Source organism: Crocodylus porosus, unplaced genomic scaffold (genome assembly GCF_001723895.1).
Source record: "Crocodylus porosus isolate Cpor-Errol unplaced genomic scaffold, CroPor_comp1, whole genome shotgun sequence".
Lineage (NCBI taxonomy): Eukaryota > Metazoa > Chordata > Crocodylia > Crocodylidae > Crocodylus > Crocodylus porosus.
Genome location: NW_017728943.1, coordinates 13,286,298 through 13,299,096, shown reverse-complemented (window position 1 = coordinate 13,299,096; position 12,799 = coordinate 13,286,298). Strand labels below are relative to the sequence as shown.

General features: G+C 48.0%; 1 protein-coding gene across 1 annotated transcript in view; it reads left to right on the top strand.

Moving 5' to 3' along the window:
* Positions 1-2,728, top strand: part of MAB21L3 (mab-21 like 3) — a 51,323-nt gene extending 48,595 nt beyond the window's left edge. Inside the window, exon 7 of the mRNA XM_019548739.1 lies at positions 1,476-2,728. Within this exon, the coding sequence (XP_019404284.1) occupies positions 1,476-1,709 (234 nt within the window). The 3' untranslated portion in view covers positions 1,710-2,728. The remainder of the gene's footprint in view (positions 1-1,475) is intronic.
* Positions 2,729-12,799: the final 10,071 nt, after the last annotated feature.

The following is a 12,799-nucleotide window of genomic DNA, read 5'->3' as shown; positions in this document are numbered from 1 at the left end:
GAACCCAGATACTTGGCAAGATTAGGTTCCTTACTGCCTTACAAAGAGGAGGGTTTGCAAAGTCTCTGGGGTTGGGGGTATATCTGGCCACAGCAAACAACTGTGTGGGACTCCTGAAGGGACTCCAGCTGTTTGCTGAAGGTTTTATTTCCAAGGGTGCCTATTCCCTAATGAGCTGTGCAGGACCCTCAGCTGAGGGGCTCCAGCTGAGAGGAGAAGCAGCATCCTTTGATGTTAAAGCCACAGTGAATAGGTGATCAGCTCATCCTTCATCCAGCCATCTGCCTTGAATGAAGGGGGCTAGGAACCACCTAGTTATGAATGACCTGGGTTCTGCTATAGTCCAAATAAGCAGGGCTGAAATGGCTACTGTGCTTCCTCATTGCCTTCCCAGAAGCTCCCCTCAAAGTGCTATCCTCCATTTCCCTTACCTAGCAGAAGAGATGCCATCTGTCTATATCCCATAGGCACAGCTACAAGCATTAGCAGTTGCACATAGCAACCAGAATCCAGGCAGCACCAGAAAGAAGGCTGCCTGTGCCTTACACTGCCCCATGTAATTGCCTGATCAGCTGCTAGTTCTTGACTAACGTTGTACATTACACAAACACACTTGGAGTTTCTACAGATGCCACCACCTGAGGATCACAGAGGCTAGGTCTGCATGGCCAAACTCTGGGCTGTCATCAAGGAAAAAGCCCTTCCCACTTACACCTGCTCCACACACACCAGGGTCCAGCCAGTCAGCAAAGTAGACAACCTAGAGGGGTCTTCAGTGCACACCAGAGTGCTGCTCTGTGACCTTCTGTGTCTCAGGAGGGCCCAAGGGTGGCTCTGGGCACATGCTGAGGGCTGCTTCATGTTGTATGCACTGCTCACTTACCAGGCTCAGGAGGGAGCAGGGCAGAAGTGAGAGGGCAGAGGTGTTTCTTGGTGGTTCTCCAGGGCTTGGCAGGAAAATGTCTGTATGGCCAAAGCCTTTTACCACCATGAGCCCCAAAATCCTCCCAGTACCTACTGTGGTGCAAAGAGGTCAGCAGAAGAAGGGAACAGCCTTTGAAAGGCAATGGGACACATGTGGAGTCACTCAGGGAACTGCTGGTTGTCCCTGGCTCTATGCTAGCCAGTGCCAGTAGTGACTGTTTTCCTCTCATGGCTGTTTGGGGCCACGGTATGAAAAGGACTCCTTGGGTTTCATTCACCAATATCCACATTGCAGCACTCATTACAGCACCCAGATAGATCTGCTCAGCAGTGAGAAGCGTAACGGCTGGCTGCCTAATGGAGCTAATTCCCTTGTCTTCATGAGCTAATTCCCTTGTCTTTGTGAGCTGTCCATGCCAGGAGCCAGGCTTATCCACAGGGAAGCACACCCTGCCACAGCTTCCAGTCCCCAGGGCTGCAAGCCCAGCTCCTTTCCCCAGGTGAGTGGGCCCTTGGCAACAGCCCTGTAATGTTCCCTTCTACCCCCACAGATGGTGCTGCTCTGGACCTGTGAGAAGTACCCGCGTGCCAAGGACTGGCGCTACTTCCGGGAGGGCTTCCTGCGCTTGGTACGGAAGCTGCACAAGTGTGTGAGCCAGCACTTCCTGAAGCATTACTTCCTCAGGGATGCAAACCTGTTCCAGTATGCCAACACCAGTGACCTGGACCTGGTGGCAGGCAAGCTGATCGTCTTCCTGGAGAACCCTGTGCTCTGCCTGGATTGAACTACCAGTGCCTCCCCATCCAGTCCCATCCATACCCCAAGCTCCTTTTGTGGCTTGTGGTTGCTCTTCCTGCCCTTCCACAGACACTGTGATCAAATGCATCATGAAACAGAAGAGTCCAGCTGGGTATGGGTAGAGACCAAGACCACATGCCAAGCCAGTGCCATGTGCCATCTGTAGTTGAAGTCACTGCCATCCAAACCCCTAAGCCACCAGGCAGAGCAGCGCAGCCCTCCTAGTGGTCAGTCCTGTAATGTCTAAACCAAAGGCAGCATGGGCTAGTGGCAAGAGCAAGGACCTGCCACCCACTCTGTAACCATGTGCATGTCACTTCACCTCTCTGTGTCTCCCCACACTGATGTTTTAAACTGGGTTAATCTCCACTTTCCTCAGCAGGTTGTTAAAAGGATAGAGGACTGAGACTGAGCACATGTAAAGAGTTCAGAGGTGTTTGGATGGAAATTACTGCTGAAGCACCATGTATTGTTATTTCCAATACTCCATCTGCAGCTCCACAGAACTTCCACCTCTCTAAAGACAATTTAATAGATCATTGCATGAATAGTCCAGTTGCTGGTTTTTGTCTTCTCTGCTGTCTTCCCTGTTGATTTTTGTCCCTAGATTTTTCCTTGGAAGGGCAGGAGGGGGAGAGGAGCTGTCTACCTTTGCCTTTCCCACCCTTCCCAGTGCCACACAGCGCATGCAGTGAAGTTGTTTGCCATGAGAGGCCTCTTGCTTCTCTGGCTCTGCCCAGTTGGCCAGGGGATGAACAGATTTCTTGCCTTTTGGTCCCTTTGTCATTCCAGGTGGTAAAAGACAGCTGAAGAATTTTCTACAAGGTCCAGTGCTTATATATTTTTTCAAAGCAATATGTTCAATATTATAATACCCAATACTATTTTCAAAGCAAAGTCCCAGTATTTCAAGGAAACAAGTTTTGAGATAACCATTTGTTCTGGTGTCATGCTGCTGATGTTATTTATTGACTCAAAGTACAATAAAATGGGCTTTTTCCTGCCTCCTGCATGGATCACAGCTTGCTGAAGTACTCAGATCGAGAAACCTCCTCTCAGCTCTCCTGGCAGGGACACCATCTTCTGGCAGTGCCCATCACACAGCCCGATTTCCATTCTTGGCCCATACACCCTTTCATTTCCTTGTACACTTCAGGGGGCATGAAGCTCTTGCTGTTACGGGGGTGAAGAGTGACTAGCCCAACGATCACTGAGATGGGTGTGTGGCTATCACTGCAATAGAGAGGACTGGGGTGGCCAGTGGCCAGCCCAGAGTTCCTTGAGATGGACATGTGGCCAGCACTGTGATAGAAAACCACTGTTATCTCTTTTCCCTCACTTTTCCAAGCTCCTTCCAGTTTTCCTCCTGCCAGTCACTCATTGAAAGACTCAATTTCTCTCTCTCATAAGCCAGTTTCCTCTGTACGCAAGCCCAGACCTCTTGAGCTTTCTCCCCTGAAGCTCTCCCTTCTGTTCTCTCTTCTTGACCCACCAAGCATAGAAATATCCCTCAGCTTAACAGCCTGCATTTCCACAGAAAAGAGAAGGTGCCGGTGGCAGCAGGTTATCAATGCTTCCTGCCTTCCAGATCCCTCCCCCTGCCTATCACCTCCAGACCCTCTTCCCTTCCTCAGAGCTCCCTCAGACAGGGTCACATCAGTCCCTCTACAGAGCCCATCTTCTCTTCCTTCCTGGCTGTCACCCTGTGAAGGAAACATAAGGTGCACTGTATACATCAGGTCCCTAGTACCAGCTCCATCTGATATGCCCACAGAGCATCTGGATGGCCTCACTCCATCAGGGTTGTCAAGGAATACTTGCCTCTGTGGCTACAACCAGTTGCTTTATAAGGGACTTCTCACACCTTGCCCACATGCATCGCTCAGTGGGCATCAGGCACCCATCGCTTGGGCAGACAAAGCTCCTTTGTGCACAGTGGCAGCCGCAGCTGCTGCCCAGTCAACCTCTCTCTTTTGAACTCTGCCTCCCCTTATCAAGTCCTTCAGTGAAGCTCAGCAAGAGGAGGCATTAGTAAAGCACACCCCATTTGCAGATGCCAAAGAAAGAGACAGGAAGTGCTTCACACTTTGGTTTCTTCCCTCCCTGCAGCCACCCTGCAGTTAAGAGGATGGCAGCTGAAGAAACCTTGAGAAATGGTGGAAGGGATGTGCAATCACCTTTCTTCAGGCATAGGGAGTCTGTGCACACGCGCGCTCGCACACACACAGGCACACACCCATATTATTGTACATTAAGGTTTCTCCATTTCTCCATCCTGGTTTAGTAAGGGAAAAGCAATTCTTGTCAGAGTTAGCTCAGCTCTCCTCACCCAGTGCATAGTGGCAGAAATCAGAGATTTATTAGATCCAATCCTCTGACTTCTGGTGTCTGACAAGCCTTCGCTGTCCCTCCTGAATGCTCCCCAGTCTCCACATTTCCCTTACTCCAGTGGTAGGAAGGGAAATGTGGTAGGAAGGCTGGCTGTGTCAGGGGTGCTAGGGATGGGGTCAAGGAAGGTGTTATGGAGGCAATGCAGGGGAGGATCCCAGTGTGCGCAGGGAATCACCACCCATCTCATCTCTGTGCTGCTGTTCCAGCCAACCCATCTTCCACCACCACCTGGAAAGTCGGACACAACCATCCCACATGTGAGGAGCCTGGTGTTTCCAATTTACTCACTCTACCACCAAATGTGGCCACTACTACTGTGAAAGGTAGCAGCTGTTTACCTGATATGCCCCACCATCCCACAGACCCAGGAATTAAACCACGCTGAATCTGACTGAAACTAGATGAGTGCTGTAGGTATGCAGTATCCAATGGAGTACGGTTCTAGGATTCCTGTGGAAAGTAATTGTGGAGCAACTGATGAGCAAAAACTGATCAGGGCCCTGAGGTGAAAGAATCTGGCTAAGTGTCCTCTGCTGGGCACTCACCAGGCTGTTGGGAGCCCACCACTGCATCCCCCATGCACTTCTATTTGTGCAGTCTGAGCACAGCCCAGGTACTGCTCCTGGCATGGAGTCTCAAGGTGCATCAGAGGTACACACCCTCCCCTTATCCTGGATCCTGCAGTTCATAGCCAGAGCCCTGATCATCAGATTCCTCTGTCACCCAAACACATGCTCTCCCCAAACCCACACTGGGTGGGTGCTCTGGGTTCCCCTGAATTCTCAGGAGAACATGTGACAAGAGGAAGCAAGCAGATAGACTTTGCACAGGGCTTCTGGACTTAGCATAGCAGGTCAGTTGGAGAGGGATGTCATAGGCAGTGTCCTACAGTCACTCTGTGCAACTTACAGGCTTATGGCAGAGCTGGTAGAATTTAATAGGGTTAGATGGTTAGTGTCAGGGGGTCAGGGCAGCAGGCTAGCCAAATTGCCACCGGCTGGCCCTACTTACCTGAATTGGCCTGGTGGCTAGTGGCCTAACTGCTCTCATTTGGCCCCAGTCACCATTCAGTGCCCAGCAGGCTAGTCAACAAAACATGATACTGCCCTCTCTAGCCCTTGGCCTCTGGATCCCTACTCCTGGTCTCCTGTGCCCTGGATCCTGCTTCATGATTTCATCCTGGTTCCCACCTACTTATTCCTGATTCTAGACTTTAACCCAGACCCTCATGTTCCCAGACTGCCATGCTGGCATGTTGACCCCTGTGGCTCCAGATCCCTGTCCTCAGACAGCTGGCTTCTGGCATGTGACTTATCTAAGCAACTCATGTCCTGGTCACATGCAGCTAAAGGTGCCTGCTCCAGACCCCTTGGCTAGAGACACCAGTTTTAGACCCATGCCCTCCAGATTCCTGACTCTCTCCACTTGGCCTGTGGTTCTACCCAAGTTAACCACCTACACCCTAATCCCTTATATACCTCAGCCTCCTAGCCTGCCTGACCTTGATCTCCTGCCTCTAGTCCAGACCTTTAGTTCTCTGATCTTGTCTGTTCCTGATACCAGGGGCCCGAGCCCCCCCCCATTCACATTCCAGGCATGCCCCTGATGGTTGGCCACATGGGTAAGCATGCGTTGCCCCTCACAGAGAAAATGAGATAAAAATACAGCAATTGTTTCAAAGGAAAGAGGGCATTTTTCTGTCAACACACAGGGAAAAAGCACATAAACTATTTGTCCTCCAGACCACAAATGACTGACTCTTCCACATTCAGATAAAGATTTTCAAGTCCCCAAGTCAGCTGTTTTTAGCCTGCTCCAGAAAACCCTTTCTCTGCTGAATCTATCTCCTCATGCTCAGAGAAAGTCAGAGAAGCCAACAGTTGATAGGCTTTTGATCTCCTCTCCTTCAGAGGGCTTTGCTACAAGGAGACAAGCAGGGTCTTTTGAATGCCTCTCTCCAGGATTGCTATGAACTAGGACGCCGAGTCTCTTCAGGTAAGAATAGTTTCTCCAGGACTTATTTTTTGTTTTTTGGGTCTTTTCCCTCAGACTTTGACCACCCTCATTTAGTAAAACTGTAGAGAAAATGGGTATATGGGCTTGCTTTTTGTTTGCAGCAAACCCACAGAGGAAACAAGTGCATCTCATTAAAGAAAATGAATGTGTCTTTATTTCTTCAGCTCTTCCCTAATACAACTCTCTAGGAAAGCTCAAAATCTTTGAGACCATGATGTTTTATAGGGTTTTTCTGTTTATTTGTTCAGAAAATTCTCTAGAAACTGTTCCAGGTTTAAAGGCCTTCATGGAATTCATCCTGATGTAATGGTAGAGGATTCTGTGAGAGTCTGTTGCAGAACAGTATCCATGGGAGTCCTGTGCATGTGTTGTATGTGGCAAAGCTTGGGTCCCACTATGCAGAACTGCAAACCTGGTTTGTGTGTGTGATAGGCTGTTCAAACACAATCAGAACAAAACCAAAACCAAGAAGGTGAGAGGAAACAGCATCTCTCCAGGATTACTTGAATTCCTGCAATGCCTCAGTCTAACTAGACTTATCCTATTTCCTGTCATGTTTATCTGTTGCTCTTATTGTTAGTGGTGTCTTCCATGAGGCTGGCTGCCTGTTAATTGTCAGTTTACTTGCAGTTCACAAGCTTCCCAGTGATCTAAGTGCCATTCTGTGCAAATCCTTTGCAGGATAATAGCTTATGTCTGCAGTGAAGTGCCTGCACTCTTCTGTTGTTGAGGTAGTTAACTGCTCTGGGAGCTCTTTTCCTACCTGTTCTCTTCCCTTAGGACAGCTGTTCTCAGCTATTATAAGGTTACAGCCTAGAATTGCCTTTTCCTCTAGGTCAATATGGCTACAACCTGGAATTGCCATTAGAGGGTTAAGGTACCTCTTGCTAGACTCAAGGCATCCCTTGGAAAATGCCAGTTGTTAGCTTTCATGTGTTTCTTGACTACAGAAAAATACCAGAGCCAGTTTTCTGTTGCAAAGATCTCAGAAATACCATAAGAGGGAAGAATGTTTTTGAGCATATGGATTCCTACTTGAAATCTCTGAGCTTATCTTGTGAATCATGTATAGGTGTTTTTTGCACACCTAACAGAGCTAATATTGTGGTGCATCCTTAAAAGGCTCTTGTGGCACCCTGGGGTGTCATGATACCTGGTTAAGAACTGCTGCCCTAGTACAATTAAACTGAATTCCAGGGAGCTGCAGTGGGTCCCTCAGTCCCCTGGCCTAGACACAGTCTAGCTGTGGCACGTGCTGGGGCAGCTCTGCAACTGGGCTGCCTTTCTAAGCAGCCCAGGTGGCAGGTGGCTCCTTCCAGCAGCTGCTGCCACCGGCCCCAGCCTGGCAGTATTGGCAGGGACCCGCACTGCCCAGCCCTGACCCTGTATGACCTGCGCCAGATCTTGGCTTACCCATCTGGGCTCAGTAGCTGTGGAGCGGAACAAAAACCTGTTGCTCACCATGGGGGAGAAAACAGCCTGTCTCCCTCCCCCTTTTGCTGCCAGGTTCCTGCTGCAGCCACCTGAAACCCACACACGGCTGCCCTGCATCTGCTCTGCACTGCCACCACTGCCTCATGGGGCAACCTGGGGGCAGTGGTGATGGTAGCGGAGGTACAGGGCAGCCCCACACAGGCTCCAGGTGGCTGCAGCAGGGAACTTCTGGCAGTAGGAGGGGCCGGAGCCGCTTTCTCCCCACGCTGAGTAACAGCTTCTGTGCTGTACCACAGCTGCAGAGCCTGGGCGGGTAAGAGCAGGTGTGGGGCACAGGGGGCCAGGGCTGTGTAGCACAGGTCCCCACTAGTACCATGGCGCTGGAGCGGTGGCGGCAGCTGGAAGGAGTTGCCATCACCTGGGCTGCCTGGAAAGGCAGTCCAGCTGTGGTGCTGCCCCAGCCCTGATGTGTGCCCAGGGGGCAGCAGGAAGCACCATGGGTAGGAAGTGCAGAGCAGGCATGGGGGCAAGCCTGGTCGGGGCTGTGCATGGGTTTTGGCTGTTCTTCCCCAGCGGGGGTGAGTCCAGAGCAGGCACAGGGTGTACTGGGGTGCATGGGCTCCTGGATGTTTGCAGGGTGGAGGTGGATGCTGACTGGCTCAGGGGGGCACACACAGGAGACCATGCACACCCCACCATACCCACAAACCCTCCCCTGCAAACCTCAAGACCACACCCACCCCCACACAACCTCACACCCCACAAGCACTGCACCCACCCACACCCTCCCCATGCACTCCCGCACACACACACACACAACCATGCACCTCTAAGGGGAGCCCTGCTCACTATGTGCACACACCCCACCACACATGTGCCCACCTCCCCACACACTCCCTCAGCCACCATCCCCCTCCGCACATCCCACAGACTCCACTCCCACATATCCCCACAAACATGCCCCCAACAAAACCTATACCCCCACCCCTCTACACTCCCTTACAATATACAAGAGTAAGACTTCATTTTGAGCTATTATGCAATCACCTCTATAGACACCACAAAAATGCACACAGATCAGGACAAAAATATTTTTAAAAATACAATTAAAATATGTTATTGTCAATGTTTGATTTTTAGTATATAATTTGTTTTTTTTCCAGTTCCAAGATGGCAAACTTCTTTCCCAAAAGGAGTACTTCTGGGGGCAAGTGGAGGGAAGTCCAGTGGCAAAGGTCAGGTGTTAGGATGTGGGACTTCCAGTCACAAGATGGTGGCCAGGCACCTGTCACGGGATGGGACTACCCTCGCAGCCCTTGACAGCCCACTAAAACTTGTTAAGTGGCCCTCCACCCAAAATAATTGCCCATCCCTGTGCTAATCACTTTCAGAGATGGTGCATTGTGCAAGCCCAGGTCTAAGTGCTAAGTAGGTGCCTGAGCAGCAGTTATTGGCTCATGAAACCAAAACAAACATACCTTTATTTTTGGCATTCCTTGAGGTTATGACATTGCTGATACCAACTCCCATTCATTGTGTGGAATGTTTAGTAAGTATAGGATGGATCATGGTGATCCACGTCCATGTGATTGTGGAGTCCTGGTCCTCCATGCCCACCAGAGAGGACAATAGGACAATACTAGGGGTGTGATAATAAGGGTTGGACAGCCCCTGCAGGTGGGTTAGATTACAACCCATACTATGCCTGCATGTGTTTCCCTTTCTTTCATGCTACAGTCCTCTCTGAGTCTAGGCTGTTCATGGAGTTAGTGTGGTTAAGGTGTCCAGACACCTATGTTCCCCACTCTGACTACCAGGGACATGTTTACTAATGAGTCAGCTGGGAGTGGCCTTTGACACAGGTCCAGAGTAAGGTTTGAATTTACACCTCTAGACCTCTTAGCCATGCCTTAACATACGGTACCATCAGATCCCCTGGCTAGTTAGAGAAACTTTGACCTAATCCACATTAATGAGAGACATGGTACATGTTACTTGGTATAAGGAAGTGGATTAAAACACAAAAATAATGCCTAGTTTATTGTAATCTATGAAGAGATTAATAGCTTTATTTTGCTGTAAGCCAGTGAAAAATGAATGGTAAAAAACATCAAATGTGTAATTACTCGAATAACAAAAAAGTTTTTCCTAATAAATTCCCTTGTCAATTAGCAAGCTGAAAGTTGATTATAGAGTGTATCAACTGATTTATTTGAAGCCAGAGTTCAATGTACAACAAGCAAAAAAAAAATCAAAATACAGAAGAATAATGAGGGATTTACAACATTTTTTGCATGAACAGGGTTCTCATTATTAGTATTACTTTCTGGTCATTCTGGAATCTACAGAATTGATGGTAGCAGTTTCACTCTTCTGCAGTTCATTTCAAAAGTAAAGTTGATGAACCAGTTTGAGAGGGGAGCATTTAGTATTGCTATCTCAACAGAAGAAGGAGATATATCAGCTTCTTAAGGCTAAAGCCAAAGCTCAAAAGAGGATCTGGGAAATCAAAGATCAATAGTGGTAAGATAAAATCAAGAAGATCCATCTCTATGCTGACAAACATGACATGTATAGCTTTTTCTAGGCCATGAAGGCCACATATATCCCAGCTTCCCACGGTTCTACTTTCTTGCAATCACAGGATGTCTCAATGCTCTTCAGAGACAATGAATCTATCCAAGCTAGATAGAAAGAGCACTTGGAGACACTCGTGAACTGTGAGTCCACCGTGGCAGATACCACCATTAAATCAATCCCCCATTACCCTGAAAAAGGATTCCAAACCTCCTATTCTAGAAGAAATTTGGTGTGCCATAGGAAACCAAGAACAACAAGGCTGTTGAACCAGTTGGCATACCTACTGAAATCTACAAAACTGGTGGTAACAAACTGGTACTGAGACTCCACAAATTTATTCTACATATTTGGAACAACGAAGAGATACCTGGGGACCTGAGAAATGCCAACGTCACAACTATCTTCAAGAAAAGAGATAAATCTGTATGTAGGCACTATTGAGGTATCACCCTCCTTTCTACAGCAGGGAAAATCCTTGCTCACATCCTCCTGAACTGTCTTTTACCTTTTGCTGAGGAAGTCCTGCTAGAATCTCAGTGTGGTTTCAGACCATCCCATGGAGCAATTGACATGATCTTTGTTGCCCACCCGGTCCAATAAAAGTATTCAGAACAACACCAAGACCAGCATATGGCCTTCATTGACCTCACTAAGATCTTTGACTCCATCAATTGTGAAGCCCTGTGGAAAGTACTAGCCAGATTTGGATGTCTGGAAAAGTACGCCAAGATCCTAAGCCTTTTCCAAAATGGTCCGTGGACTGCGACCATTCTGTGTAGCAGACTGGAGATAGATCCATTTGTCATTAGACCTGGAGTCAAGCAAGAATGTGTCATTGCCTCAACTCTGTCCATTTTTTGACAGTCATCTTGGTTCTTGTTAAGGAATACCTTCCTTCTAGAATTGACACAGAATACCAAATGGATGGAGGGCTCTTTGATTTGGGACATTTTTGATCAAAGACCAAAGTACTCAAAACAACCATCCTTGACCTTCAATATACCAATGACTGCACCATCCTTGCACACACTGAGGAAAACATCTAGACCACCCTGGATCTTTTTAGAGAAGCCTGCTGAACTTCTGACCTTCTCTCTCAACATCAAAAAGACTAAAGTGCTCTGGGCCATGAATCCATGAATGTGACCCTCCATCTACAAATTGCCATCAAGGGAAAGACCATGAAGGTAGTCAAGCTCTTGCCCAACCTCAGTAGCCACCTCTCTCAGAGTGAACATTGAGGAGGTCCAGCATAGGATCCAGTGCACAAGTGCCTCCTTTGGGAAATTGCTTTAATGTGTCTTTATTCATTGCAATCTCTGGAAAGACACTAGTATCCAGGTCTACAATGCAGTCATCATCCCCACTCTCCTCTACAGATGTGAAACATGAGTGACCATTGTCATATTGTTGTCCTCTCAAGAGCCGGTAGAGGTGTCACCAATAATACTTCCAGAAAAATCCTCCATATCAGATAGGAAGATTGCACAAACACCAACATCCTTGCCAAAGTCGATGTTACCAGCACTGAGTCAGTGTTCCTCAAGTACCAACTTTGCTGGACCAGACATTGTGTGAGGATGCCTGACTCTTGACTCTTACAACTAGTGCTCTACTCCCAGCTTAGTAATAGCCTGAGTGGCTAGAGGAAACACTATAAGAACACGTTGAAGGCATACCTCAATAAAATGGATTCTGACATCAAGACTTGGGAGGAGTTGGCTGCTGACCGCCTCCAATGGTGCAGCAACTTCAACCAAGCAGCTGACTGTTTCAAGATAAAGCGTCTCACCTTAGAAGCAAGGAGAGATCAGAGGAAGGAAAAGGAGAGAAATCCTGGCCTATGGCCTACCCTCCCCTGTGAAAAGACCAGCAACTTCTGCAGATGGTCTGTGGCTCAAGAACTGGACTCTTAAGTAATCTCAAGAGCTATCAATTAGCCATGGTAGAGATCATCCTTGAGTGGAGGGATTGCTGATAAGATGCGGAGGGGTAGAATAGATGACTTTGGGAGGTTTCTTCCAGCCTTACATGATCCTATGTCTACAAGATCAATAGCCTAAGGCAGTGGTTTTCAACCTGTGAACCCCTGGGGATCTACAGACTATGTCTAAAGATGACCGTGATAAATCAAACTTATGTGAATGCCTACACTTACAATTTAAAAGGGTCTGAACATCCATTCAGAAAATTTTAGGGGTCTGTAAATGAAAAAAGGTTGAAAACCATTGGCCTAGGTATAGACCATGAACAGCCTTGAAAGAGAAGATGGGAATAAAAGATCTAGATCTCTTCCCTAGACTTAAGTTAAACCTTTCTATTTAGGGCTAGCATTCTGATCAGTTTTTCTTTCACTGTATCTCATTTTCCTATGGCAGAGTCCCTGTCACAAAGGTCAAAATTCCATAAGGAAACAAATTTGCTAGGATATGTCTCGCCTTCGTAGATGCAAAAACTCAAGGGAATCTTGAGAGAAGCTTCTGTCATGAGATTCCCAATTAATTCTGTGGGCCAAAGTTGCTTTAGCACCGTAGCTTGTATAAATGCTGTTTTGGGGTCCTTCATTCAAAGTGAATTTGTATTTGTGGTTTGCCAGTTATTAGTTCTGCTGGGCTGAAAGTGGGTTCTGTCAACCACAACCACTCTACCTGTGGT